This window comes from Scophthalmus maximus, chromosome 22 (assembly GCF_022379125.1).
Source record: "Scophthalmus maximus strain ysfricsl-2021 chromosome 22, ASM2237912v1, whole genome shotgun sequence".
In the NCBI taxonomy this organism is placed as follows: Eukaryota; Metazoa; Chordata; class Actinopteri; order Pleuronectiformes; family Scophthalmidae; genus Scophthalmus; species Scophthalmus maximus.
The window spans coordinates 8,065,814-8,092,387 of NC_061536.1; the positions used below are offsets into that span (position 1 = coordinate 8,065,814).

The following is a 26,574-nucleotide window of genomic DNA, read 5'->3' on the forward strand; positions in this document are numbered from 1 at the left end:
ACCGCAGCCGTCCTCTGGTTTCTCCACACTGTCATTCGACTGCACAGACTTGGCTCACTGTTGATAATTTGTCTTTTTTGTTTTCAATTGTCATGATGTTATCTACAGGACGACTGCAAATATCAATGTCGATTAATTCTAATCTCATTCTTCATCTTGTTCCGTTCCATCTATGTAGCTCAGATGGCTCAGTGTTTTTTTGTTAACTGTATAGTCTATAGAAAAGCCTCGCCTCAATGGCTGATGCCTTCCCTAAAGTATTTCTGACCATTACTTTCCCCCTCCTAAATTAAATTATGGAGGAAGAATAAATATAGGTGTTGCTGTGCAGAGACAAAGAAAAAAGGTGCGTAACACTACAGATACAGGAGGATGAAGGTTTGAAACTGAACAGCATTTTACTGTAACCTACTTTCCATTACAGAGAATCAGGCCATACGCAGTGAGGCATAGCAACTTCACATGGACTACACTTTGTAAATACTATGAATGGGGAACGGCAGTGGAAAAGAAAGACCAGGAATTACTTTTCTGGGACCAACGACAAGGTTGAATTATTACTGTAACTAAGAGTTACCAGCGACTATTATTTGCTATGCATGTTGCATTCATCACCGGTGGTCAAGTCGTGACTGATAAGTCCCAATCAAGAAGTGGACAAAGGTGCCTAAGGGTTTGTTTTGGGTGTTTTTTTCTGCTGGCCCAGACTAAACACCTGACATAAACGTATCAGTATCATTTTGTACTCTGGTTTTGATAAAGGTTGTGCCACGTGGCATTTTACAGTTTGCTGATCAGAAATTTTAGTTTTTAAAATTTTGAATGATCTAAAACTGTGTGGTGCTGTGAAAATGATCAGGACTGTAACAGGGTAATATGTGCCTATTTTGATTATGCTTCTCATGATTGGACAGATCAATAAGAACGATACAGATGACACATGAATTCACAGGCTCTTTGAAACACAAAATAAATGACTGAACTAGGTTAATGGCTTAACCAGAGCAACACGAGTGCTTAAATGTGTACAGTATTTTCAGTTAAACACTGCATGCATATGCAAAATACACCATATTAATAATTAAAACCTCGGTGGCTGGGTTCTTCTAAATGTTCCCTGCCTGTTTAATTTACAGCCGAAGTAGCTTTCAGATGAGAACAAACAGGTCAGGCAGACGCTGGCTTGTTTCGCATGTGAGCAGGCCGAATCTGCTCAGGTTGGACTCTTAGCTATTGTTGCCTTCAAACTCTTGATGTCCATAGGCATGCATATCAAATCGCCCATATAACCAAGGATCCTAAATAATAAATTACAAAAAACAGCATTAGTTCATAAAGAAAAGTCTCAAAGTTCATCAAACTGTGTTTTTGTTTTTCTTGATGCCAGCGCCTCTTTCACCGTCACCTCTTTTCGCTGAAATGATTTCGAAGCAAACTGCACTGCACAAGTTTTTTTAATCCAGGCAGAGATGCTTTGTGGACCAGGGCTCTTGTCGAAACCCGAACCTGATCAATTCTGTGAAGCTGAGAGAAATGCCTTTTGAACACGGTGACCTTCGTGACATAAGTCGAGTCCTGCGTTTCTTGTGCTCAAATGGATTTTAATTTTGTTGATTTCTGTTCTGTAAAAGGCGCAATTCTGACCTGGTAACTCAAATCCTTTTATCTTTCAATCCCTTTTTATCCTTTTATCGTTCCGTTTCTTTTGATCTCAGAAACTCATTTCAGCTCAATCTCTACCAAGCGTTTGGACATTGACGAGTACTTAGAATAGCCTTTTGCTTCCTCTGTTTGCTGGAGGACTTGCAGGGAATAACCTCCAGAACACTGCAGCCGGCAAAGCTAAGAGTTATAGAGAGAACATATTGCTTGTGGCATTGGGTTATTCTTTGCATGTTTAAAACACTTCAGCGGTATAATTCAGTTAAGTCAATGTTGACAATGAACTGTGCTTAAGAGAAGAGGAAATGATATTATGCCATTGTGTGTTTAATATACTTCTGGTTCGGTTTACCCCAATATTCAGTTATTTCTAAATTCTTAATAACACGCATAAATATTATAATCTCCCTTTGGATATGGACTTTTTCACTTTTGTTAAAACTAATGTATAACATACTTCACATATATTTAACTGTGACTCTGCTGGAATGTCTTTTTGTTGTGTCAACAAAATTGGGTGAGCGTTCCACCCATTAAAATTCACAGTTCTGTTGAAACTTCCATTTTAGGAAAATTGGATGGAGAGGATGGAGTCTCAACCAAATATATGGTTATGGTTTTCTATTAGCAACAAAATGGAAATAAAATAGTTTTCTCTGCCTTTCAAGCCAAAGAACCACTTAACTGCAGCCTTATTTCTGTGGAATCACATAAAATCTAAAGGGACACTGGCACAGAATGCAACAGAAACAAAGTGTATCACAGGAAGATTGCCAAAGAAGACATCTTTTAACTTAATGATTATCTATATCATTTGCCGTGCCGGGAGTATTCACATGACGCTGTCTTATCAGGAGACAAATGCAAGATGCTTGTTAAGGGTGAAAGACTTCATTAGCTAAAGACATTTACTAAACTGAAGTGCAGACGGGTGACAAATATGTCCCCCGAGACAAAACGCATTTAGCAAAGGAAGACAGCGGGAAGGTAGAATACATTTGGTGGTGTCAGGTTTGGATGTGGTTCTATGGCTGAGCATCTGCTTTCCGTCTGACCTACTGGCGCTCAGCGAGAGAGGTCGAGAGACAGTGAGAAAGAGAGAGAGAGAGAGAGAGAGAGAGAGAGACGGGGGTAGGGTGGGAGTGTGTGAGCAACAGATGGCCAGTGTCAGAGATCAAAACGTTTACTTGTGTCCACTGCAACACCCCGCTGAGGTTTGCTGTGCGAGGTGGACACAGGCATGCACGCCGTCACCTCTACAATGTACTGCATGCATGCAAACGTGTTTCCCTGCACATCACACAAATGTATCTTTGCACATGTCAGAAACTGTAGCTACTAATCACTATTTTTATTGTATGAAATAATTCCCACTTCCCATTTCTTGAAATTTGGTCTTTGTCTGTTTTTACAATTGGAAATCTGTACTACACTGTTTGGGCTTGTTAGTTATAATACTGTAGCTAGATGTATACACACACACACACACACACACACACACACAAACACAAAAACAGGTACTGTGACAGTGTCTGTTTTGGTTTCCATCCATCCATCCGTGCCTGCCCTGCAGAGGTGTCTTCCTTTTGGGGACATGCTTGTGGCCACTCAAGCATGACAGCTTTTGAAAAGCAGTAATTTAAGTGAAGACTTGCTCTAAATATTGGTGTAAAAATTGGACTTTCGGTATAGTCGTTTGGAGTAATTTTACTGCCAGCTGTTCCACGTTACTTAAATGTGTTTTGCAGAAAGCTGCACAAAAAAAATGGATCAGTGAGCGGTGTGTGTCTGAGTTGCATAGCTCTTCCAATGGTGTGACTGACACAAAGGTAAGTGGACGAAAAACTGATGTGAGGAAAGGAGAGGAGAGGCGAGCAGAGGAGAGGAGGTGACAGCAGTAGCCTCCAGTTGTGAACTGAGTGCGCCCAGAAACAGCCTGACAGGGCCTGCTGGGGAAATGAGTCTTCTCTGGGAAAAGCAGACGAGCACACACACACACACACACACACACACACACACACACACACACACACACACACACACACACACACACACACACACACACACACACACACACACACACACACACACACACACACACACACACTCAAGGACAGTCTGACAGGGACAGACTCTGGCTGTCACTGGGGATCGAACCTTTGCCCAACGACGCTGTTCATGTGTCACTCCATCTATCCCCCTATATACACCATTTCTCCTTTCACTCTGAGCTGAAATACCTTCTCCTCGGTCCATACCGCCCGTGTTGCATGTTTCTGTACAAGGAATCTTTACAAACACCTCACAAGCGCGCACACACACCAACAGGGAGCAGCAGCTGGATATGAGGCTGTCTGTCTTTGTTAATTTCTCATCTGCCTTTCTCTGCGTGCCTGTCTCCTGCCCCTGTAAGTGTGTGTGTGCGTGCGTGCGTGCGTGCATGCATGTATTTGTGTGAGTTTGTGGTCACACCCTCAGGGTAACACATGCTATCTTGGTGTGCCCAACATATTTTTGTGTATTTATTACTTTGCGCATGTGAGTGTGTGTGTGTGTGTGTGTGTGTGTGTGTGTGTGTGTGTGTGTGTGTGTGTGTACACGTGCTTGCCTGCTCAACATGTTCACGTCATGTCTACTTCTAATCATCTGTGAAATAATGAAGAGGCTGTGGAGGACTGACAGATTGTGAGTGTGCGTGTGCGCGTGTCTGAGAAATGCAACGTGCGTGCGATCTGCAGAAATCTCATATGTCCCAAAAGTCACATTAGGAGTAACTGGGGGAAAAGATAACACCATTGAGGTTCACAGTTTGATAGGTTTACAATCAGACCCACGTTTCATATTTGGAATGATTCTTAGAGGGTTAAGTCGAGACTTGAACATGAACCTAACGTGGGTTTCCATGCATGAAGGTAGAGTACATTATGTTCTTTACAGTAATAATCTTCAGATGTAATGTTCTTCCATCGCAGTGCTCTTTTACAACATCTGCATAACAACAGCATATTGGGTTTTTTATTTAATCATGATGAATTATGACTATACTCATGACGCCATTCTCTAAATGCACATTTAGACTATAGAGGAAAAGAGCAATTGTATATAAAAGGCTTTTATGGATCCACAGGGTCTTGCAACAGCTACAGTACCTTGAAAGCAGTCCGTCTCTCTGTGTTAATATTTGCATGGCAAAATTATCCTTTTAATTTAACAGCCTGTTGATAGCAGAACCAGCTAAATATGTGCAAGCTGACATTTCTCAAATCCCAGCAGGCAAATAAATATCTGAAATACTAGAGTAGATTTGGCTCTCTAGATGTTCAAAAGCACACAATTTGGGAGGTAATCTGTGTGCAGGGGTGAAATGTGCTCGCTGTTGTTGGAAAGGAGAGGCAACGGCCATGTGAGATTCACAGAGCTGTACCCTGTGAGTGTCCACCTATTACAATCAACACATAACAAATTCACTAAGAATAGGAGCTGGGGGGGGGGGGGGGGGGGGGGCAGGCAAGACTAATGGAGAATAGAAAATAAGAAAGGCGGAGAGAGGGAAGATGAGACAGATGTGGGATGAAAGAAAAGTGGTGATTACAAATTCAGCATGGGTGGATGAAGGAAGGAAGAAGCAGGAGAAAGGAATTGGTGATTAGGGGTGGAGGAGGATGGATGGATGGTGAGGGGAAAAAAACAATTGAAGATGGAGGGGTGAAATTTCACGAACAGGAACACATGCAGGGATAGACAACAAGGATCTTCAGGGCAGTGAGAAAGTGAGAAAGGGGTTACAGAGAGCACACAATGAATAAACAGAGGCATCAGAGCGAGAGCTCAAACTTAAAGTCAAATGCCCTCTAATGTTTTAGTATCAAAGACTTCAGATTCATTAAAAAATATGGAGCAACACACAATCACAACTGCTTCTTATGGTTTAAGGCATGAAATTCACAACAAGTATTTTGCCTTGAGGAAAAAACACTTTAGGGGGACAATCCTGCTCGGATCGCTATCGTTCACAACAACATAATTAATATATGCAGAGAATGTTCACAACATATTATTTAAAAATGTTATCTTGTACATATGGACAAAGATGACCACTGTCAGTGTCGGTTTAGTCACTGATTCCCACAACATCTCTGCTCAGAGCACCGGTGGTACGGTTATATTGAGGTAACCAAAACAGCTCAGGCAAGGTCAAGGACAAATTGTGCTGTTTGTTAAATATAAAAAAAAAGATCAACACGTACTATTACACAGGAAACTAGCCCTGGTGTCTGGTGTCACAGTCAGATCATCATCCAAATGTTTCCCCGTGCTACATGAAAGTCATACGACTTCTGGTACTGTCACCCCGGCAAAGGGATTATGTCTCCGGCGTTTGTTTGTCTGTTTTAAGGATTACGCAAAAACTACAAAACTGATTTCCATGAAAGTTTATGGGGGGTTGGGACATGACCCAAGGACGAACCCAAACAATTTTGGAGAAGATCCTGCGAATGGTTTTTTCACGTTCTTTAAAATGGGGAGATTGGGTGTTAGCCTTGACGAACGCAGTTGTAATTATATAATGATGAAAGTGAATTAAAGCAGGAGAGGAGAAAGTGGTAATAAGGGTTAAATGCAAACGAAATATGCAATAGTACGAATTTAAAAAGAAAAAATTGGAGAATAAGAGAGAGATTAAATAGGATGAGAAGACAGAGGTGAGATTCTGTGAAATTCTAAATATTAACTGGTTTATGTTATGCTTACGTTATGCTGGCTTACTCTGTCCCCATCCCTCTGTTTCTCAGTCTCGCAAACCTCCCCCCCCCCCCAATTTCCTGTCTCTATTCCTAAATAAATCAAATGTATTTCTATGATCAAGAGGCTGACTCTGCGACAGACACATCTCCCTCCCTGATACACAAGCCATAAACCATTGGATTAAACGTGGGTTAGAGAGTCTGTGTTGTGCTAATGTTTAGTGTCAGAGTACGTATGAGTGTGTGTGCATGAGTGTGTGTGCGTGAGTGTGTAATGTACTCAATGTGTGTACACAGTGTACTAACAGTGCAAATTTATGAGGGCATGTCACACAGAAAGGCAAAAAAACAAAACAGAATGCCTCCAAGCTCACCAATTACCCATTCTATTAATCGTACGCGGAATATCAATCGATAACTGACAGCAGAGAAGGATTGCCAAAATATGCAGGTAAAATGATTAGCAGTGGCGTAATTATGGACGACATCAATCAATGACTTATAATCAACATCACAGTTGTACACTGCACCGATCAATCTCTGATATCCAGGGATGGGTTATAAAACCCGGTCAGAGGACCACTCCACTGCCCCCGACAGCCTGTCCAATGTAAAAGTGATGACCGGCATTAAATTACTAGATGCTACTGCCGGATGACTGATAAATTTCAATTTAGCCATGTTGCAAGAACAAAGCACTACATTTCCATGGCTCATCCATATAAATTAAATTAGCTATTTTTAGCCTTGTGGGTTAATTGCCGGGTCACATGCTAAAGACTGGCTTTCCGTAGGACCAGTTACAATCCCTCACCACACTGACAACCAGAGATGAGTCTAATTGATAACTGCCGCTAGATGATTGATCGGTGTTAGTCCTTTGATTGAGTGCTGATGAAATCCGTACTGCCCATGAAAATCTTTGATAAGGTTAATCCTGGTGTGATGGCGTTGAAAAGACGAGAGTTGCTGTAAAGGCGCAGGGGGTGTGAGGTTTGGACGTAGCACTCGCTTTGATTCTGGCAAAGCTGAACGTAACTCGGAATAGATTTAGGGTCCAGGAGAGGCGGTGTTTTCTTTTTTCTTTTGTGCATGTACACACGTGCGATTTGGTATGTTTGGTGAGTAAATTAAGCCTCTGAAGCCACAGGACAAATCTGACAGATGAAAGGAAGAGAGGGGAGCTGAGAGTAAAGATGAGAGCAAAGAGAAGAAGTGCTGAGCAGAGGAGGGGGGGGGGGGGGGGGGGGGGGGGGGGGAACAGAGGAGCAAGGGGACGGGAGAAGGGAAGACAGGAGACGTGGAGTTAAGCTGAGCGGATCAGCAGGGAGGAGAGGAGGGGGAACAGATGAAACAGAAAAGAGGGGATCAGGGTGCGAAGAACAGAGGAGAAGTTCTTTAGCTGTCTGACATGGACAGAAACTTCATTTGTGGTGAATTTATTTAACAAAGGTCAACATTGTGCTTTTTTAAATTACATTTCCTAATAACCTGTCAGCTACAGAGAGTCCAATGAAAGCTGAGAGTGTTGGAACCTTTCATCAGCCATAAAGATGCCATTACTTTGGAAAATGACACTGCATCTTTACGTCAAATGTGTTGAGAGTTGAGAAATTAACATTTTTGTCCACTGGCCACGGCAGCGTGTAAAATCTATTAATGCCTATTTCATTACTTTACCTTCAAGATTGGTTTTTAGAATAGAATTGCCGCTCCATACAATGATTGGTTACCTGCCAATGGCCACTTGAGTAGACTAATTCACCATTCACAGCCAAAATGTAACAGCATTTGGCTGGTTGCTGGCTTTAATTTTTTTTTGTTTTTAAAGGAGACTTTTGATTACATATCTATTTACCTGGGCAGACTCTAAACTTCATGGTCTACCTCTGACATTTTATTAATCAGAATTGAAATTTGGATTTAACTAAAACATATAATAGAGCTACAGTCATCTCTGAAGAAACCACATCTCTACTATGAAGACCTTGAAAGATGTTTGATAAATGAGGGCAGCCACAAGGAGACCAGTGCCAGGATCTGTGCCCCAAAGGGGTTCGAAATGAGATCCTTTGTGCCGGAGGAAATCCCACCGCTCTTGTCTTTGTTCGGTTGACACCCAACAAATCACAATCTCTCCCACCTATCCTAAGTGAACCACATTTTTTTTCATTTTTTTTTAAAAAGGAACTTTCGAAATAGGCTCGGAAAAAGGAGCAAAGCTACGACCCTGCACTCTGCGATGGTGCCAAAGCCAAGTGTCCAGACGTCCCCCAGTGTTGATTTGTCTAATCGCTGTAGAAATCCATAGTACTTCTGCTCCGTCAGCCTGCACACCATCTCCTCACAGTGGAGGATCATGCAGGCTTCACAGTGACGATGACAAATGGTTCTCAACCCCTTCCACAGCAGCTGGATTTTTAAGGGTTTCTGTTGCCTCCTTGCACAGTTGTACAGTCTCAGTCTCACCCTTTGTGCTCACCAAATCTCACCGGCCATTGTAAGTTTTCTGGTTGGATCTCGAAAGAAACTCACTAATAATTTAGTTTGAAACCCAGACCACCTTGTTCAGTCTCTGTGTGTTAGTGATAGTTCTATCCCCCTTTGTCACTCAACTCTCTCCGTCCCTCTTTCATCCCCTCCTTTCCTCTCCCCTTGACTTCCTCATAGTCAACTCTTCCCCATCGCTTCCTCCCTATGCATCTCTTCCCTCCTCTCCTCCATCGCCCTGTCTTCCTCTTCTCAATATACTGTGATGAATGGTCAGTTAGTTTCCATACCACCTGACGCAGCAAAGGGTGTGTTTGCATTGTGCATACAGTATATCCTTGTGTGTGCGGTGTGTGTGTTCTGAAAAGGATCAGAGAGAAACTAAAAATCGAAAGCAGAGGAAAACCAAGATAGAGACAGGCAGAAAGCGAGAGTGTGCTATACTGTGAATATTTTAACATTTTATCACCCAAGAAAGAAAAGGGGGGGGGGGGCGACTAGCGGGAGAAGCAGGGATATAGAGAGAGATGGGGGGAGTGCAAGGACAGAAAGTGTGTGTGTGTGTGTGTGTGTGTGTGTGTGTGTGTGTGTGTGTGTGTGTGTGTGTGTGTGTGTGTGTGTTAGAGAGAGGAAGGGGGAGACACCGCCATTATATAACATCTTTCGAGTGAAATACAGCAGAAAATGAATCCGTGGGCATGAGAGTAGAAATTTTTGGAATAAAATGCTGTGTAAGGATTGGGTCTCATCACTATAAACAAGTCACGTTCACACACACTCACAAGCACGCGCACGTTCACACACACACACACACACACACACACGCGCGCGCGCACACGCGCACACACACGCACACGCACACACACACAGACAAACACATTCCCGCACACACTTTGGTATAAGCAGCTCACGTTCGCTGCCACAGCCCAAGAGCTACCGCAAGAATATTTATTGGCTACCAGCTCAATGGCTGTATTGAAGAGAAGGATGGGGGGAGAGAGGGGGAGAGAGAGAGACAGAGAAAACTGAAGCAAGCAGAAAATGAGGAAAGAGGGAAAGAGGCTGTTGCAGGTTCAATCCCTCTCCCTTTCTTTTCCCTTCATGGTCCTTTTAAACCAGTTTCTATTTCTCTGCATCACACCATACAACCACGCACATATGCACTCACGCACGCACCCCCCCCACCCCCGCCACACACACACACACACACACACACATCTCCCCTCTAACTCACACACACGCACAGACACCTCACAGACATCCTCGTGCACACACACACACACACACACACACACACACAAAGGCGCGCACATACAAAAAAAGAAGCAGCACATTTCTTCTGACTGCAGTGGGGGGGGGGAACTCACACGCGCGTGCGTGAGAGCGACTATGTCCCTGCGTGTGCATATGTGTGTGTGTGTGTGCGCGTGCATGCGTGTGTCGCATCCCCTTACCTTGCGCGTGCGAGGAGAGCGAGCTGAGAACGAGACTCCACAGAAAACAGCGCATCGCCGTCACCCCTCGGTCCGTCATCCTCTCGCTCGTCCCGCTCATCCTCCGCTCCGTCGTCCCCCTCTTCATCCTCCTCTCTAACCCTGACGAGGGGTGGCGATCGGTAAAATGATCGGCATCAATGCATCTTCCGCGAGCCGAGCGCGAGCCCTCTAAGCTCTCACCGGGCCGCATGCTGCTTCACATCCAGAAACCGGGGGGGAGAGAAAGAGGGAGAGAGAGAGACAGGGAGAGTGAGAGAGAGAGAGAGGGAGAGAGGGGGGGGGGGGGGAGAGGGGGAGAGGGGGGGTGAGACGCGTGTGTTTTATTTGCCCCCTCCTTCTACAGCAGACTAGATAAATCCCTCATATCCGAAAAAGAAAGAAAAGACGAATTCAGTCAGCATCCACCAGGAGGGAAGCAGGGAGAAGGAGAAGAGGGCGCGAAGTGGCGGGCGCACAGGTTGTCTCTCCGTCTCCACATCCACTGTCCGCTGGCTTCCAACCGTCCCGTTCCCTGGCACAAGAGTGACTGAGGGGGAGAGGGCACAGCTTCGAACCCTCACTTCCCCCGGGCTGCGTCCCTTTCTTCAGCCTATATATATGTATATATATATACATATATATACGTATATATATGTATATAAAGGCTTCTCCTCCTCCTCGTATGTTTCTCCTCTCGTGCCGTTTTGTGCGCTATACGTCTCCACTATTCTTCCTCTCCTCGCGTATCTTTAAAAAGAAAGAAGGAGAAAAAGATCCCCCTGCTCTGTTGATTCTATCTCCTTGCTTTTCATAAAATAATAATAGAACGAAAAAGGGGAAATAAATGTGTTGAACGTCCCTTCTGGCCGGAGTCTCCTGACTCGTGCGTAAAGATCGGCGAGGGAAACGTCGGATCGTCACGTCTCCTGGAAGAAGAGAACTGAATCCCTCTCTCCCGTCAGCGACTCGTTCACTTGACTTTTCACATACGCATCACCATCAGCTCACTCTTTTTTCCTTTCTTTCTCATTTCCTTACCAAACAAGGCAAACAAGCGGAGCTTGCGCCCGTGATGTTGAGGCAGTCCTCCGTTACTTCACTCCAGAGGTGCGACGAGGAAAAGCTCGTATGAAAAATCCCTCCTGTTGTCAGAAACCAGAGGAAGACGCGTATCATCCCGCTCGCTTGGTGGAACTCAGGTCTTCTCCCTCCCGGTGAAGCGGCTGGTGCGCCCCCCCCCCCTCCCCCCCCCCAACCCCGCCCCCCCGCGCGCACAGAGATGCTGCCTTCGAGTGCTCCTCGTAAGCTCCCGCTTCCATTCACGTGCGTTCGGTCGGAAATAATCACCCAACATGGACTGTCTCTTTCTTTGATCTTCTTTTTTTTTAAACTAGGTTGCAGTTTGAGTTCATGTTGTGCTGGTTGTTGCACGTGTGTGTGTGTGTGTGTGTGTGTGTGTGGAAAGGACAGAAATGCAGGGGGCGTCCGCAGGCACGGAGGAGTGCTGGTGCTTGCCAAAACTTTACCTTCAGTGCAAATTTGATCAGAAACAACCAAACTGGCAGATAAACTCAAACCGAAAAGGAAGTGGCAGAATTCAGCCTCCTCGACATGATGCGGTTAGCTGTGTCTAAGTCACAAGGACCGACCGATAATGGCTTACCAGTCATTGCTCATTGCTCCACTTGTCTTCTGAAATGAAATCAATACGAGGTAGAGTTTGGGAACTGGGCTGGAAGGATAAACGCAGACGTCTCAGCATATGTATTAGTGAAGTGTCACTGTTGAGTTCTTGATGCAATGTAATCGATTTTTTCTTTTTTCGTCAATACGTGTGCACGTTTGGTAACAACACAATTCATCTGCATGCGACTACAGGTTTCACTCAGATATTAACAACGTCGCAGAGGGAAAATGTGCAAAATACACAAACATCAGCAAAGACAAATGACCACATGTATTCCAAATAATAACTTACATGTTTACCTATGTTGTTTGTCCTTTAATTATCTGATCTGGAAAAAAATCCCTTTTCACAGTCCTTGGATTGCCCATTTTACTTCTTCTAGTTGTAATATTTCCTCATATTTTGTCATTTAATCTTTTGACTTTACATTAATTTTGCTGACACTTCTGTCCAAAGCGATCATCGAGGCAGGTAGTATCAAGGTCCTTGCCGAAGGAATCGAACCCTGACCTTCTGTGCCAAAGTCAGCTGTGTAACCAACTAACCTAAATTATGAAGTGTTATAATGTTATAAAGTTCATTCCAAGCTGAGGTAGGCTCAAAAACAACCAACCAACTGCACAAAGGACTTAATTAGATTCATAACTGGAAAACAGCTATGAACTGTCACCAAAAATATAACATATTCTGGGAATATCCTAAAAAAAAAATCAAAAATAAATGTACTTTTTTTTTCCCAGTATCAGCTTTGATAGAAATAGGAATTACATGAAATGTTACGGGGCTTTCAGAATGTGACTCGTCAACAAGCAGCCTCGAGGGAAATATGCAGACCTCATTTGGGAAACCAGTCGTGTTGCTGGTCAATTTCATTCCTGCATCATAATCAAAGTATTAAATTAGCATCAGCGCTCCTGATTTTCTGACCATCCATTCTCAGTCTGAGTGCAGCTTCAGTGTAATCTACAGTGTGCGCGTGTGTGTATTTGTGCGCGTGCGAGGTCTACTTTACCTTCTACTCTGCCTTCTGAGAGGTGTATGTTTGTTTGAAATCAATCCAGGGAATTTATCTAAATTGGAGGAATATCCTCGCAGGTGCTGGTATATAAATGTGCTAGTGTGATGGTTAATGAGAATATGTGTGGGTGAGTGTGTGCGCATGTATGTGTGTGCGTGCACGCGTGCAAGATCTACTTCCACACATTCCCTTAAAGCGCTCTTGTGCCATCTACAGGCACTCGCTCTCTTCCTTTGTCCCCATCAAAAACTCTGTGTTAATCATTCTGGCATCGGCTAAATATTCATTGCACGACTGTCGTCTTTGGGCTTGTGCATACTGTACACAGTCTATATGCATGCTCCTAACTGCATGTGTCTCAAATCCTCTGTGCGCAGATATGTGGGCCCCTACATCAGCTGCATGTCGCTCACAGAAATCAATAAGCCGTGGAGGGAGTGGAGAGTGGTAGGTCACATACAGGGGGGTGTGATGAGGAAGAGAAGCAGAAGAATATAGGATAAGAGGAGGTGCGGGACACGCGCGAGAGAGGGAAGGACGCAAAGATATAACAACAGGATAGAGGGATGGGGGAAAGAAAGGGAGGAAAAGAGAGAGAAATGGGGAAATTGGGATGAATAGACATTTGGAGAATGGAGATAAATAGACAGAAAGTCTGAGGGGGAGAGACAGAAATAAGTGGGTGAAGAGAAAAATGCGAGGTGAAAGATGTATAACAGCCTTGTAATAGATTTATAGATGTGGAGAGGAGGAAAGGTGGAAAGGAATGGGAGGAGTGTCTGTACCTTAAAAAAACTAAATTGATATGTAAGAAGAGGAGCAGGCGCTGGCTGGGCAGGAGAGATTTGCATGAGTAATCCACTTCCCTCAATCGCACTTTGCAGTTGCCCCCGAAAAAGTAGACACTCAACAGGCAAATGTGATGTATTCAGCATGTCCTAGAAACCCAGGAAACCAAGGTTTACGTTACACAGTTTCCTTTGCCTTCTGTGTACTTAGCCGTATCCAGAGCATCTTATAAACTGCAGCGCGTAGAGGCTACGTTGTCTTCATCAAAACAACACTGTCCACAAAGTTGAACCGACCAGCTTGTCCTTATTTACCCCCCCTTCCCTACAGCGTGGTATCTCTGGTTCAAATTAGGTTACATATGTGATCAATGTATTTCCAGAAGTCTATTTATTTGTGTCCATTACTGTGCAATCAGTTTGCTTTGTGAGATTTAGACTGGCACACCGCGTCTCTTTGGATCGCGGAGCCGACAGCCGACAAGAAATTAAATCAATCTGCAATTTCTTCTCCATATGCGAACAGCACTGGTGTACTTTTGGATGGCACAATGGGACATGACGAATCTCTCCTAACGGCCCCTGTCCGCAGATTATTTCCTGTATTGTGTTTCTGAGCAGCAGGCTCAGGCATACAACGGCTCCTTTTTGAAAAAGCAGACATAGACTTCATGTCAGCATGAAATCACAAGTACATATATACATTGTCAGGAGCAGTTTCTTTTAATTATCTTTTTAGGTTCTGTAGTGAATTGCCAATTCACAATTTGTACTTGGGTCTATAGCTGTCCTTTACCTTTTGCACTAAGCCAGTTAAACTCTGAATAAAGGCCGTGTTTTTTTTTTCTCAAGACAAACTATTATGACAAGTAAAATATGACAGGCAAAGATATTAATAGCTCCAGTCGTAGGCGGGCTGAAAATCACGCCATCATAGAGAGGGGCCGAGATGCAATAGTTATTTAAAATAGCGTTAACAGTGCACACTGTCATTCATCCAAGGCATTCACAGAGTTGCACTAACTTGTAGTAGATATTAAACTGAAAAAAATAAAAATAAACAAGCGTGAGAGATTTAGTCCAGGCATTCCTCTCCTCGGCAAACCTGGATAAATGCTGCGTGAAGTGGTTGTTATTGTCAGATTTTCAGAAAGTTACATAAAGGTTTGAGGGGGGGAAAGGGGTTACGAATTCTGTTCTTCCATCCGACAAGCACTTCTGCTGAAGCATAAGGATTCCTTAAGGCTGAGTACCCATTCAACAAATATTCTTTTGAAACAGTAGCCCATTATGTCCATTTCATCCCAGAATACTACACACAGTGGAACAGTTGTAAACGCCACTGGATCCCCCATTACAATCTGCCGTTCGCCTACGTGTTCATGTGCCTGTTGAACAATTGTGTGCATTCAGGTTCATGACTGATCTATATCTCAAGATTTCTATCCGCCCCGCCCAAACATACAACTGAGCTGTGGTTAAAGAAGAAGGCCAAGAGACGGACACTCAGGCAGGTGCCTCACACAGATTACATGCTGAATGCTAAAATGTCGTTGTCCACAGTGACAGGAACCATGGTTTTTGACAGTGACAGGACCCGCTCCAGGTGGAGCCGCTATGCTTAAGAACAGCAGGACAGCAGCGACCTCACGGCAGGGTGCCGGCGAGACCCTGCCAAATGTGTGTTCTGACTATTTGACTCGAATCCTTCTGGGACACAAAGCGGTCGTGTCTGCGGATGAGCAGGCATCTAAACTGCAACTGTGGAATAAAGGAATCCCATTTTGCAAGAAGTCTTGTGTAGAACAGCATCCAAGCAAAACAAAAGGGATGGATTTTTCATATTTATTTATTTACTTTTGTTCGTGGAGCACGGCCCCGCAATGGGACATCTACTTATGAGGTAATTGACTAATGAGATATCCAATCAGTAGCCACAGTGCCGGAGGGCGGGAAGGCGGCTGCCGTCGACACAACCCAGTGACTCCCATTTTGCAGGCTCACAAATACACACACACACACACACACACACACACTACCACAGAGAGAATATTTGTTCATCACCAGCTGCCTGTGCAAAAGCAATGTTGCTTGTGGGGTATGGGGAGGACAGATTGTCTATGAGTGTGTGAATTTGTGTGTCTGTCTGTATGAAAAAGGGGCAATGTACAACAAGCGGCAGCATCATTGACTTTATAACAAAGTGCCAATGGCTATGGCAAGCAGACACACCCATACACAAACAGACGCGCGCACGTGCGCACACACAAAAGCTTTTGGCTTTGATGAGTTTCACACATGGCAAACAGCATGAGGAGTGTTACCCTCGGTTATTGTGAGGATAGATACAAACGCCATCTGATTGAAAAAAGGAAAAGGGGAGGAATGGCATTACTGTCAGTGTCCTGCAGAAACCCAGTATGTGCAACATTCAGCCACTGGTGATATGAGGTTTCTCTGACAAGCTGACAACATTTGGTATATCGTGTTATGTCGAGCTGAAGGCTACTATAGCACTTTGTGTGCCGAGTCCTACGACTGCAGCGGAGATGGAAATATTGGCCCCATTTTTCTTCATTCGTGAAAAGTTGACTTTGGTGATTTCACTGCTGTCAGACCTCCCAGTTGCAATGCAGGAACCTTGAACGTCAGAATAATAAAGTGTGTATAACCTACAATTGATGTTTTCCGCCGTGTACAGATACATTTTGACATTTACGCTGAATAATTTAAGACATGGTTTGGAAAGGATCCAAGCATTCTTTTCCATAAGAAAAATACTAATTTATTGAATAAAATTAAAAGTAGAACTGGAGATATTTTACATAATGGGAATGCCCGTCGCCCTCTAGGTTCACGTATCACGAATGTTTTTGATGATCAGTTAACATTATTTACACCCACTGCCACCGTTTCAGTTGACAAGAGATGCGATAAGAATTGTTTGCAACACATACAAAGCTAGCAGCTAGTACGATCAATAGGTGCATGGTTGCAGACGAGTTGGACGAGCTCTCCGTCAGGCCCACCCCACACTCCTCCAAATATGGTTACTTCTGGTTTAAAAATAAAAAATAAAAATACTCTTGCCAAAATGCTTAACTCGCAGCTTCAAAATGACAAGTTCACGGACCAATGGATGACGTCATAGTATAAATGAATTATATGGCTAGCTCTCAGCGCTTCAGTGAGATTGGGAAGTGAACAGATCTTAGTGATAATGTTGGCTATGTAGCAAATCTTTCATGTAGCCCCTGTAGACAGAGAGCAATGCTGGAGCTATTATCTTACAGCGAAGAGAAATATTGATCCATTGTCTGTTTTTAAAGGGGTGAAGCAGACGTGGCCACCGGCCACACATTACATCCACAAAGTGGTGATTTAGAGGCAATCCATTGCACCGTGTGTGTGGTCATAGGTGTTTTGTGTATAATTTCTAATAAAACAGTGATGGACTGTTGTGCACTGCCATTTTGCGTGAGATGGACTGAATCTAAGTATTGTACTGCACGCTCCGATACTCCATACCTCTCATTCTCTCTCTTTTTTCCTCTCCCCATCTCTCTCACTCCATTTTTTTCCAGTCTCCCACACAGCCTGCAGAGGGAGGAGGATTCTTCTAAAATGGTAATTTATCTACATCTCATTCCCACTTTTCAATACCTCTTTCCTCTCGCCACTATCAGAGAGGGACACAAACACATCCTCAATCTCTCTCTTTCACACGCACGCACCCACACACACAGTTTTTGGGATGTAAATTCAGCACCAACAGAGAAGCTGTCACCAGCCACACCTGATAAATAAGGAGAGCTTATGAGAGTGTGTGTGTGTGTGTAGACGTTTGTTTGGGAGGAGTTGTGATCGAATTTATGGCTTTCAGATTAATACAGTGAACAATGAGGTCACACGCGAAGGCAAAAAGGAACATAGAAAACAACGTGCAATTCAAACATGTCAAAATTAAAGTCAAAATAAACAATAATTATTTTGCATGGTTACCAATATAATCTGACTGTTTCACTTGTCTGTATTCCAAATCATTTCAGTGGATTGAAAGATCCTTGCATTTTAAGAACACCTCTGCACTGCCTTCATGCATAAATCACAATGTGACACAAGCATGTTGCTTGAAGGAACAGACATTGTAGGAACTGCACTATCATGACAAGAGCCAGATGAGGCGATCCCTACCATGCTAAACATCCAGCACGGTGCTGTTAAAGGGTCATGAAATCCACTTTCCAGTCCCTCTCTTAATCTCACTAATTATGTTGTAGCTAGTTTGCTTAATCTGATGTGCATGTAAACATGCGAGGCGGTGACTTCCTTGAGTCCCGTGGAGGAGCATTGACAAGATGACAAGCAAACGACAACGTGTTGTTTTTCTTAGGGTCATTGTTTCAACATTGTGCTTTTTCAAGCCAGTGCATCAGTCTCAGACGGCAAATGCTTCCCCTCATTACATAAGCTTTATGTGCCCATTACAGGCTTATGACCATATTTTTTGCCCAAGCATAGTCCAAGTTGACCTGAATGTCCAAAACCCCAGCATGAATATTTACGAGACTTTCTGTAGACAGAGGAGACTCATTATATGCGCATGAGGGCTCATCAGCAGTAGGTTTCCTTTGCTTTACTGTCCTTGAACGAGTCATGCAGCCACTCGGCAAATCAGACCCACTATATTGTGGGAACCTGTATCACTGTGCCCGCTGCCCTTTCAGAAACTTTTAGCTCCAATCACATAATGCCCTCAATAAAATCGCCACGCTGAGATAGCCAGCATTCAAGTTCAACAGGCACACGACAACAAGTTACCTAGCAACAGCCATGGTGCAGTGCTGGAGCCAACGTGCTGAAAACTGGAAAACACTTCATCTACTGTTCTGGTGTGAATTGAGTCACTACAGGTTTGCTGAATTGAAGTAATATGTCATTTCCTGACAGATCCATATTTAGCTTCTTTTTTTTGTAACACCTTGTAATATTATTTTTTTAGAGGTGTTCCATTTATCCTGAACAGCTTTTTTTATTTGTATGAAATGAGTGTTAAAGGTCATGTCTATCAGACCATACAGATTGCAGTGGTGGATTAGACTCACTTAAATACTTGTCAAACAGACCGTACTACTTATATTTTGTTTTGAATACAGATGCCAAAAAGACAAATCATATTATAATTAGACGTAAAGAGCAACATCTTGGTCATCTTTGTACAAATGACTAAATGGATGACAGAGATGCATGTGGGCACTGAGGAAAAAATAAAATCTAAATGTTTCAACCAGCACACTTGTATGTATATTTCGGACCCCTACTCAACTAATAGGTAAAAAGAACAATATCAAGTGACTTTCACCATGATGATGTTGTTTTGCATTATGAATGTTAATGCTAAAGTACCCATATGTCAGGCAGCAATAAGGAACCGTGTGAAACCATTACATCTTAATTGAATAACAATATCTTGTAATCACGATAGTCGGTTTTCATTTGAATATATGATTAACTTGATTTCCCAGCAAACTAGAAAAAGAAAACAAAAAGTTATTATTTGCACTCCTCATTTGCATCTAAAGAATTAATTATAATTTTTTTTCATCAGGGGTGCAGGGAAACCCTTATTCTGCACACAGCATATTTTACTCATCATTTTATTTGTTGAATTAAAACCTTGAGAATAAACTTTTCTCACAGTTTCTGCAGCTCTGTAACCTTTCTTCCATGGATCTGCATTTGGTGCTTGGGATACCTAGCCTTCTGTGTACTGTACCTTCTACTAAAAACAAAAATTGTTTAGGAGATAAAAAATTGTCTTGAGCCTCGTTTTGATACCTGTCACATATATATTTTACATTTTTCTAATGGTGTATTCCATTGTAAAAGACTAGGAGTCTTCAGATCATCAAGGGGGCGACAGTGCACATTCAATTGTTCTCCACTAAGACCTACTGTATCTGTATCAGGGACTTGTGAGAATTACCTTGAGAGGCAGAACAGATGAAGTGTCAGTGTGGTGGAGTGGTCCAGGCTGTGATAGACAGAACAGGAACAGGAAGGTAAAAGAGACCCAGAGTCTGTAAGACACAAATGGAGGAAGGTGCTCACACTGTTCATTGCGGTTCTTGGACAGAAATTTTAACCTGCTGATGCCAGAGTACACGTTTGATTAAATTATCTCATAGCCTCTCCGATAGTTTGACTAAAACAAGGAACATTTATAAAATACAATCATACTAAAATTCAATCAAAGCCTCTCCATTCATTTATGAATTAATGCGCTCGAGTGAGTCTGTGTGCATCTGTCTTCATGAGATAGAGCCCATGGGAGAAAGATCAGCAAGTGTAATTATGTCCCAAGATTTAAGTTTGTGTATTTTAGAACTTTGGAAAGACAGGAAATTTGCAGCTTTTCACTCCCGAGGACATTTGGGGACAAGGTTGAGGAGCCTTAAGGCTCCGCGCAACTGTGTTCACAGATACCTGAAATATTCTCAAAGTCAAGATCCTGTATGATGTTATGCAAGATGCCATTCAATGCGCCTTTCTAAACAACAGAAACAACTTCACCTCAGGTTCAGGGTTTATAAACTGAAGAGAGCAACACAATGGAGAGCTGCAATAAATATGATGCTAGAAGGGAAACACGACCCATACTGTTACTGATCCTTCATTCCTTGGCTCAATTCAGAGTACTGTGCAAAGGAGATATCACGGGGGAGGATGGAGGTCTAGGTTGACAGGGAGTATCGTGATCACATGGGCAGGGTGACCCAGTGGTTTGAGATACCATCCAATTACAGAAAGGTCATGGCTTTGATCACAGAAAATGCCACTGAGTGTCTATCAACAACCATGTATCACGTCAAATGGTCCTTGAGATAGATCCTGAATGCCTCCCTGCTCACTCAGTTCAAGTTCAAGAATGGTCATGATGGTATACAGTGTACATTAATCAAAATTGGGTAGTTTCTCGATTTCAGTGTGTATCGCATAGTATATATCATATCTTGGGACAATAAATCATACTACCTATGCAAAGAAGTACAAAATAAAAGAATATTGAATTATTATCATTTTAGTTATAAACCCCACTTACATTTCAAAACTAGTAGAAGAGAAACAGTGGTTCTGAAAAATGTAAGGGTCTCATTTTTATAAAGAGAAGAATGATGAATTCAATGAAAAACATATTGAGTCTTTTTATGATTGGTAGAATCAACAATGAAGCTTATAATTAGTTTCCTTTTCTCATTTGTCATCTTCAAAAAAGGAAGAATGTTGGACTATAAGTAGGCAATCAGACATGTTTGGAGAGAAAAAAGGATGTGAAATGCAAAAAGGATAGAGAGACAAGAGGGAGTGAATCATTAGGCAGAAGATTGAAGAAAAAAAGATAGATGATGAAGGGGGTCTCTCCTATTGAAAGGTCAGGTTTTCCTGCAGTAGTTAGTGTTTTACTTTTTATCTTCTGAGACAAAGTCAGACATGAGGCACAATGACAGATGATGGATTTCACCAGGTGGGGGGGGGGGGGGGGGGGGGGGGGGGGGTTGTCAAAAGCAGCTGACAAACAACAAGGGAACTGGTGGGGATATTTGAGCACAGGGAGTGTTGGTGCTCAAATTGAACTGCTCAAGCTTCAAGACTTATGTCTCATGCCCCGCTGTTAATTAAAGACAATGTTTTGGCTAGGGAGTTCTCTTGCTGCTGTCAGTTAGCCAACTGCCTCCATTTGACCTTCCTCAGGTGTGATATTCCAGAACTATTGCCAACTTTGTCAAGTTGTTTCATCTCAACCTTGATGGCATCAAGTGAAAAAGTCAGTTGCAAAGAAAATAGATCTTCTAAAAATTAAAAGTGATAGAATAGGTTTCATGAACAATTAAGTTTATGATATCTTAAATGATGCAACCACCTCAACATAACCCTGCCTTTGATTTTCAGTGAAGAAAAACCTAGTATTTAAGTGCCAACCAATAGCAAGACAAACCATAATTTCAATTCAGTCGAGTTTTTGCTCAGATCCTTTGTCTTGCTATATCTTTTTCTAACTCACAGCCAGCTGAATATCTCTATCCTAGAAAATTTTAAACTATGGCGATATTGATAAATGATGGCTAGAGCCATTGGTTTATTAGTGCAAGCAGAAGGATTCTAACAATATAACAAGGCTTCAGGTTGTATTGATTCATAAGTGATGGAGCTGGGGTAGGCATCAGCATTTATTAAAATGAAAGTGCTCCTGTTCAGACAGACAGATGACAAAAATTGTGGCTGATTCTCATCTGGTAGAAACAAACCCCTCAGGGAGGGAAGAGTGCTGTGCCGCCGTGGTCAAAACCAAAAACGTCAAGGCTCTTGAATATGTTAGTGAAGATCAGTGGCTGACGTTTCTGAGAAAGCATAGCACGGCTGAGGCGGAGAAAGCTTCACAAGCCTCCTGTAAGACATCAAGTGGTTTCTGGCAAATGTTTAATTTTATTGCTGTGTTTTGTTTTTACATACCAGTATCTAGTGGACATGAAGTCAACCAAAAAACTAAAACAATTGATTATTATGTAAACCTTAACCGTAGCTATTTATACAACTGTTCCTGGTCTCTCTCTCCTCGCCCCACATCTATCTCCATCTCTTATCTCTCCCTCATTTCTCTGCTGCCAACCCCACCGGTCGAGGAAGGTGGCCGCCGAATCTGAGTCCAATGCTGCTAGAGGTTTCTTCCAATTAATTTTCTTTAGTGTCGCCAAGTGCTGCTCATTCTGGGAACTGTTGGGTTTTCTCTATAATAGTGTAAGACCTATTGACGTAAAAGACCTTGAAATAATGTATGTTGTGATTTGACGATATGCAAATGAACTTGATTTCAATCAAATTGCATTGAATGCCATCTTTGTTAATGGTAATTTAAACTTTGTTGGAACAGAAAGGGAGAACCCCAACTTATCAAAATAAATTTATCAAAATCAACTTTAAAAATTGAATGCCTGTTCAATTCCTTCCAATGTATATACTGTACTTCTGAACCTTCAATATCCTGCATAGGCTGAATTCATACAGTAACTGTTGAGCTTGTTACAGGCTTTGGATTAACATATAAACACATAGAGAATCAAATGTGCAAAGATGTTCCGGTTGCAGGATGCAGCGGGACACAAATAATATGCTTACAGGAATTAGAATTGGTTTGACTGGCATGAAGTAATACTTTACACTTTGCCTCAGATGGCCTCATGGCATTATTAGCTCGCATCATTCAAATCAAAAAGGTACACAGCTTCAGGCACTGCTAACGGCAAGCTTGTGGGTCGAGCAAATTGTAATAAAAACGCAGAGACCTGACAATGAGAGACAATGTCAGTTTTGCTTGGAATTTTAAATCTGTGTGTGTGTGAATGTGAATAAACGAGTGTACGCAGCAGTGTTAAAATAGAAAAACTAAATATTACGATACTCCCCTGGTACGGGGGAGGCAGACAAAGTTACAGGTGGAAGAAAAAATTGAACATCCAACGACTACCCAGCTGGCGATTATGTGAACATCGAGCCCTAATCACAACAACAACCAAACAAATAAACCATGCCGCATGACAGGCATCACTGGCTGAAAAAGGATTTTGTTTTCAGCCCCGGTACTGATTTTTTTATGGTCTAGTTATCACAGATGATGCCGTTTACTTCCACACACAATTGGACTGGAACATTGCAAATGAAGTGTGTATGTTTTGGGACACAGACACACGGTACAATTCTGCTCCTAATGTGATTTCACACAACAGAATCCAATCTCTGTTGACATCATTACATTTTGTCAGACAAACTCTGGAAACACATACCATGGCTTGATTCATACAAAGAAATGCCTGCATCTCATCCACTCTGTGGGTTAAAACTGGAATCTCCGGCATGCTCTACTGTATGACGTATGTGTACCACGGCAGTGCCAAAGTTCCTCCACATGCCTCCACACTTCCAGAAGGTCCAAGCAACTAGATCAACCGAAAATTCGGCCATAGGTTAAGAGAATCAGCCATTTTCCCTCAACCCCGACTAGTCCAACAAAACCAACAACACCAAAGTCTTTCTTAGCAATGTCATGGATTCATATTTGTTCTGAAGCCCCACCGAGCATTCTACTTTATACGTGTTTGGGGTTCTGTTTTGAATAATGCAATGCAAAGAAACCACACGTTTAAAAAAAACACACACCTTCTTACAAACTCGCATAACAAATCAATCCATCTCTGAGTTTGCGAGATGTAAGAAATCTCAGAGTTCTTCATTAGCATTTCTTTAGGCTCCGGTATTGTTCTGAATAAAACATTGCTTAGTTGGTTTGAATTAGTGTGTGTGTGGTTTCACAGGTGAGTATGTGGATATCCTTAGGGTACCAGGCTATTGGAATTCATTGCTCCATAATGCATGTCCTCTACTTGTTCTCACAAACACACACAGGCTAGCACAAACACACACTTGCAGTCTTCTGTCTTCTGAACGTGACCCAGCATATCAGCTATTATGTCAATCCAAGGGAACTGTGACTGTTCAAGTAGTGTGTGCGTGTATTTTTCCCTTCAGCTTCTTTTTCTTTTCCTTTGACGACAACTCAATTTTTTTAAAAACAAAACTTAAAACTTATCAGAAAAAGGTAAAACTGATACCATTTACATATCAATATATGGAAGTGTTCCTTTGTGCAACATGGTGTTCTTTTAGAGTGTCAGGCAGCTGCTTAGAGGAGCCCATGGCAAGGGTTGAGGAATCGGAGTATGTTTCTCTGGCTTTAAAATTTAAAATCACTTGGCCTTTCCTTGAGATTATTGTGAACAAGCTATAAGGTTATTAGAGGGCAACTAAAGTTTGAAAGAAAACTCAACCTACGGTAATTGTTTTTTACCTGGGGTCTCTGTTACACCAAGGACCGAGTAAGACCCTTTTAAAATTCATAGTTGTGGAATGGCCTTTAGTTTATTGGTGCATTCACATCTACAAGACATCCACCTTAGGTGTGCAGGTACCCGTTTGTTGTTTTGGGGTTGTCTTTGGGGGGGGGGGTGGTTATGTCAGGGCTCTGGTTGAAGGGATCTGCATACAATGACTCAAGTCATTCAATTCAATAGGCTCTTTTACCAGAGACGTGTTGATATGTGTCCTCGTGGTGGTTTAATTTATAGGCAAAAACTTTAATTTGGCTAAGGTTAGGGACGATCAGTAGTTTCACTTAAATCGCAGCCACTCTCTCTCTTTGCTGCTGCTGCTGATCACTGCTCACATTCACTTTCTATCAAACTGTTTATTACAGTAGGACACAGGTTAGTGGATTAAAAAAAGTGCGAGGTTGCAGGTTTAAAGGTTTATCAATTACATACCGATTGTGTTCAGTGATGTATTCAGTGATATGCATGTCCCATTGTTATTCAGTAACATAAATAATGCAGAAACATTCAGGATGGACATGATGTAATGGTTTTAATGACCAAACAAGTTGTAGTGCTAATGAAACAGAATGTGTTTAGAAATACAAGATTTTAATTGCATATAGCTAAGGAAAAAAATTAAGTTTTTTTTTTCCTTTTTTAGTTCATGAAGGTCTCCATAGACAGATCACGCTGAAGGAACAGGAAATATTTCTCCATCTTTTTCTTTTATCCAGCACATTTTTGATTCACATCTTCTCACTTTTCAAACTTGGCTTTTCCACTGGGGTGGTCTGATTTAGATCTCTGCCGCCCTATCTTCTGATTTTGCCCCGCACTCTCCATCTTCCCATGCATCCATGCACTATACCCTCATCACTTCCCTCCATCTATCCATTCATCCATCCACATATCCACTCATCCACCCATCCTTCAAACTGTTCCTCCTTCCTTCCCTCTGTCATTCATCCAACATTTATCTAACCATCCATCCATCCCTTTTTTCCAGAGCTGATCTCCATTTATTAAGCTGCTGAGATGAAGAGAGTACCATTCATCGAAAATTACACCTTACACTTTACAATAACTGCAATAATAAATATTCTATAAATACAGAATGGTCTAAATGTTCAGTCTGTGCTTCATGATAATCTTGTTTGTCATGAATATTTAATGTTACTCATAGTATTTCTCTGAAAACACCATGAACATAACTTGAAGGCCACAACTGAGAACAAATGTCAAGGTAGTTCTTAACACATTAGATCCATAATTTATTCATGTAGCAACTTTGTTTTTAATAATTGATGATTACCAAAGTCTCAATGCCAAACCGTTTATTCTTTTATCAGAGATGCTGCTGCACCCAGGGATAGCTACTGCCACTTGATTCAATACTCAAGCAATCAATACTCCTGTTATTCCCTTTTCTTGGCCCATACATGTGATACATGTGACACTATGGATCCACTTCCTTGTCTGGCCTCCATTTATTCCCCTGGCTGTTTGGTGACATGATGGGAATCTGAATGAGCTGACAGTCTACTAATACAGGGCTTGGAAGGCATTGAAGGCTGCATGTGAACATTGAAAACACGAGCAACCACAAGTGTAAATTCTTATTTTGCGTGAATACATCTGTTCCATACAACCCAATCGCCTGTCCCGGCACACCCATGGGCGGAGTAATCATTTAAGTATATGTAATAAAATAACAAAATATTTAGAAGTCAATGTTTAATTTTAAGGGCAATCTTTCTCTAGCTTCTCTTTATTTTTTCTTCTGCTCC

At 42.3% G+C, this 26,574-nt stretch overlaps 1 protein-coding gene across 1 annotated transcript in view; it reads right to left on the reverse strand.

Annotated features, from left to right (window-relative positions):
- LOC118292237 (CUB and sushi domain-containing protein 3) overlaps window positions 1–11,548 on the reverse strand; it is a 288,046-nt gene extending 276,498 nt beyond the window's left edge. The window contains exons 1-2 of the mRNA XM_047330255.1: window positions 11,411–11,548; window positions 10,352–10,584 (exon numbers count right to left, since the gene is read on the reverse strand). Of these exons, the coding sequence (XP_047186211.1) occupies window positions 10,352–10,583 (232 nt within the window). The 5' untranslated portion in view covers window position 10,584; window positions 11,411–11,548. The remainder of the gene's footprint in view (window positions 1–10,351; window positions 10,585–11,410) is intronic.
- Window positions 11,549–26,574: the final 15,026 nt, after the last annotated feature.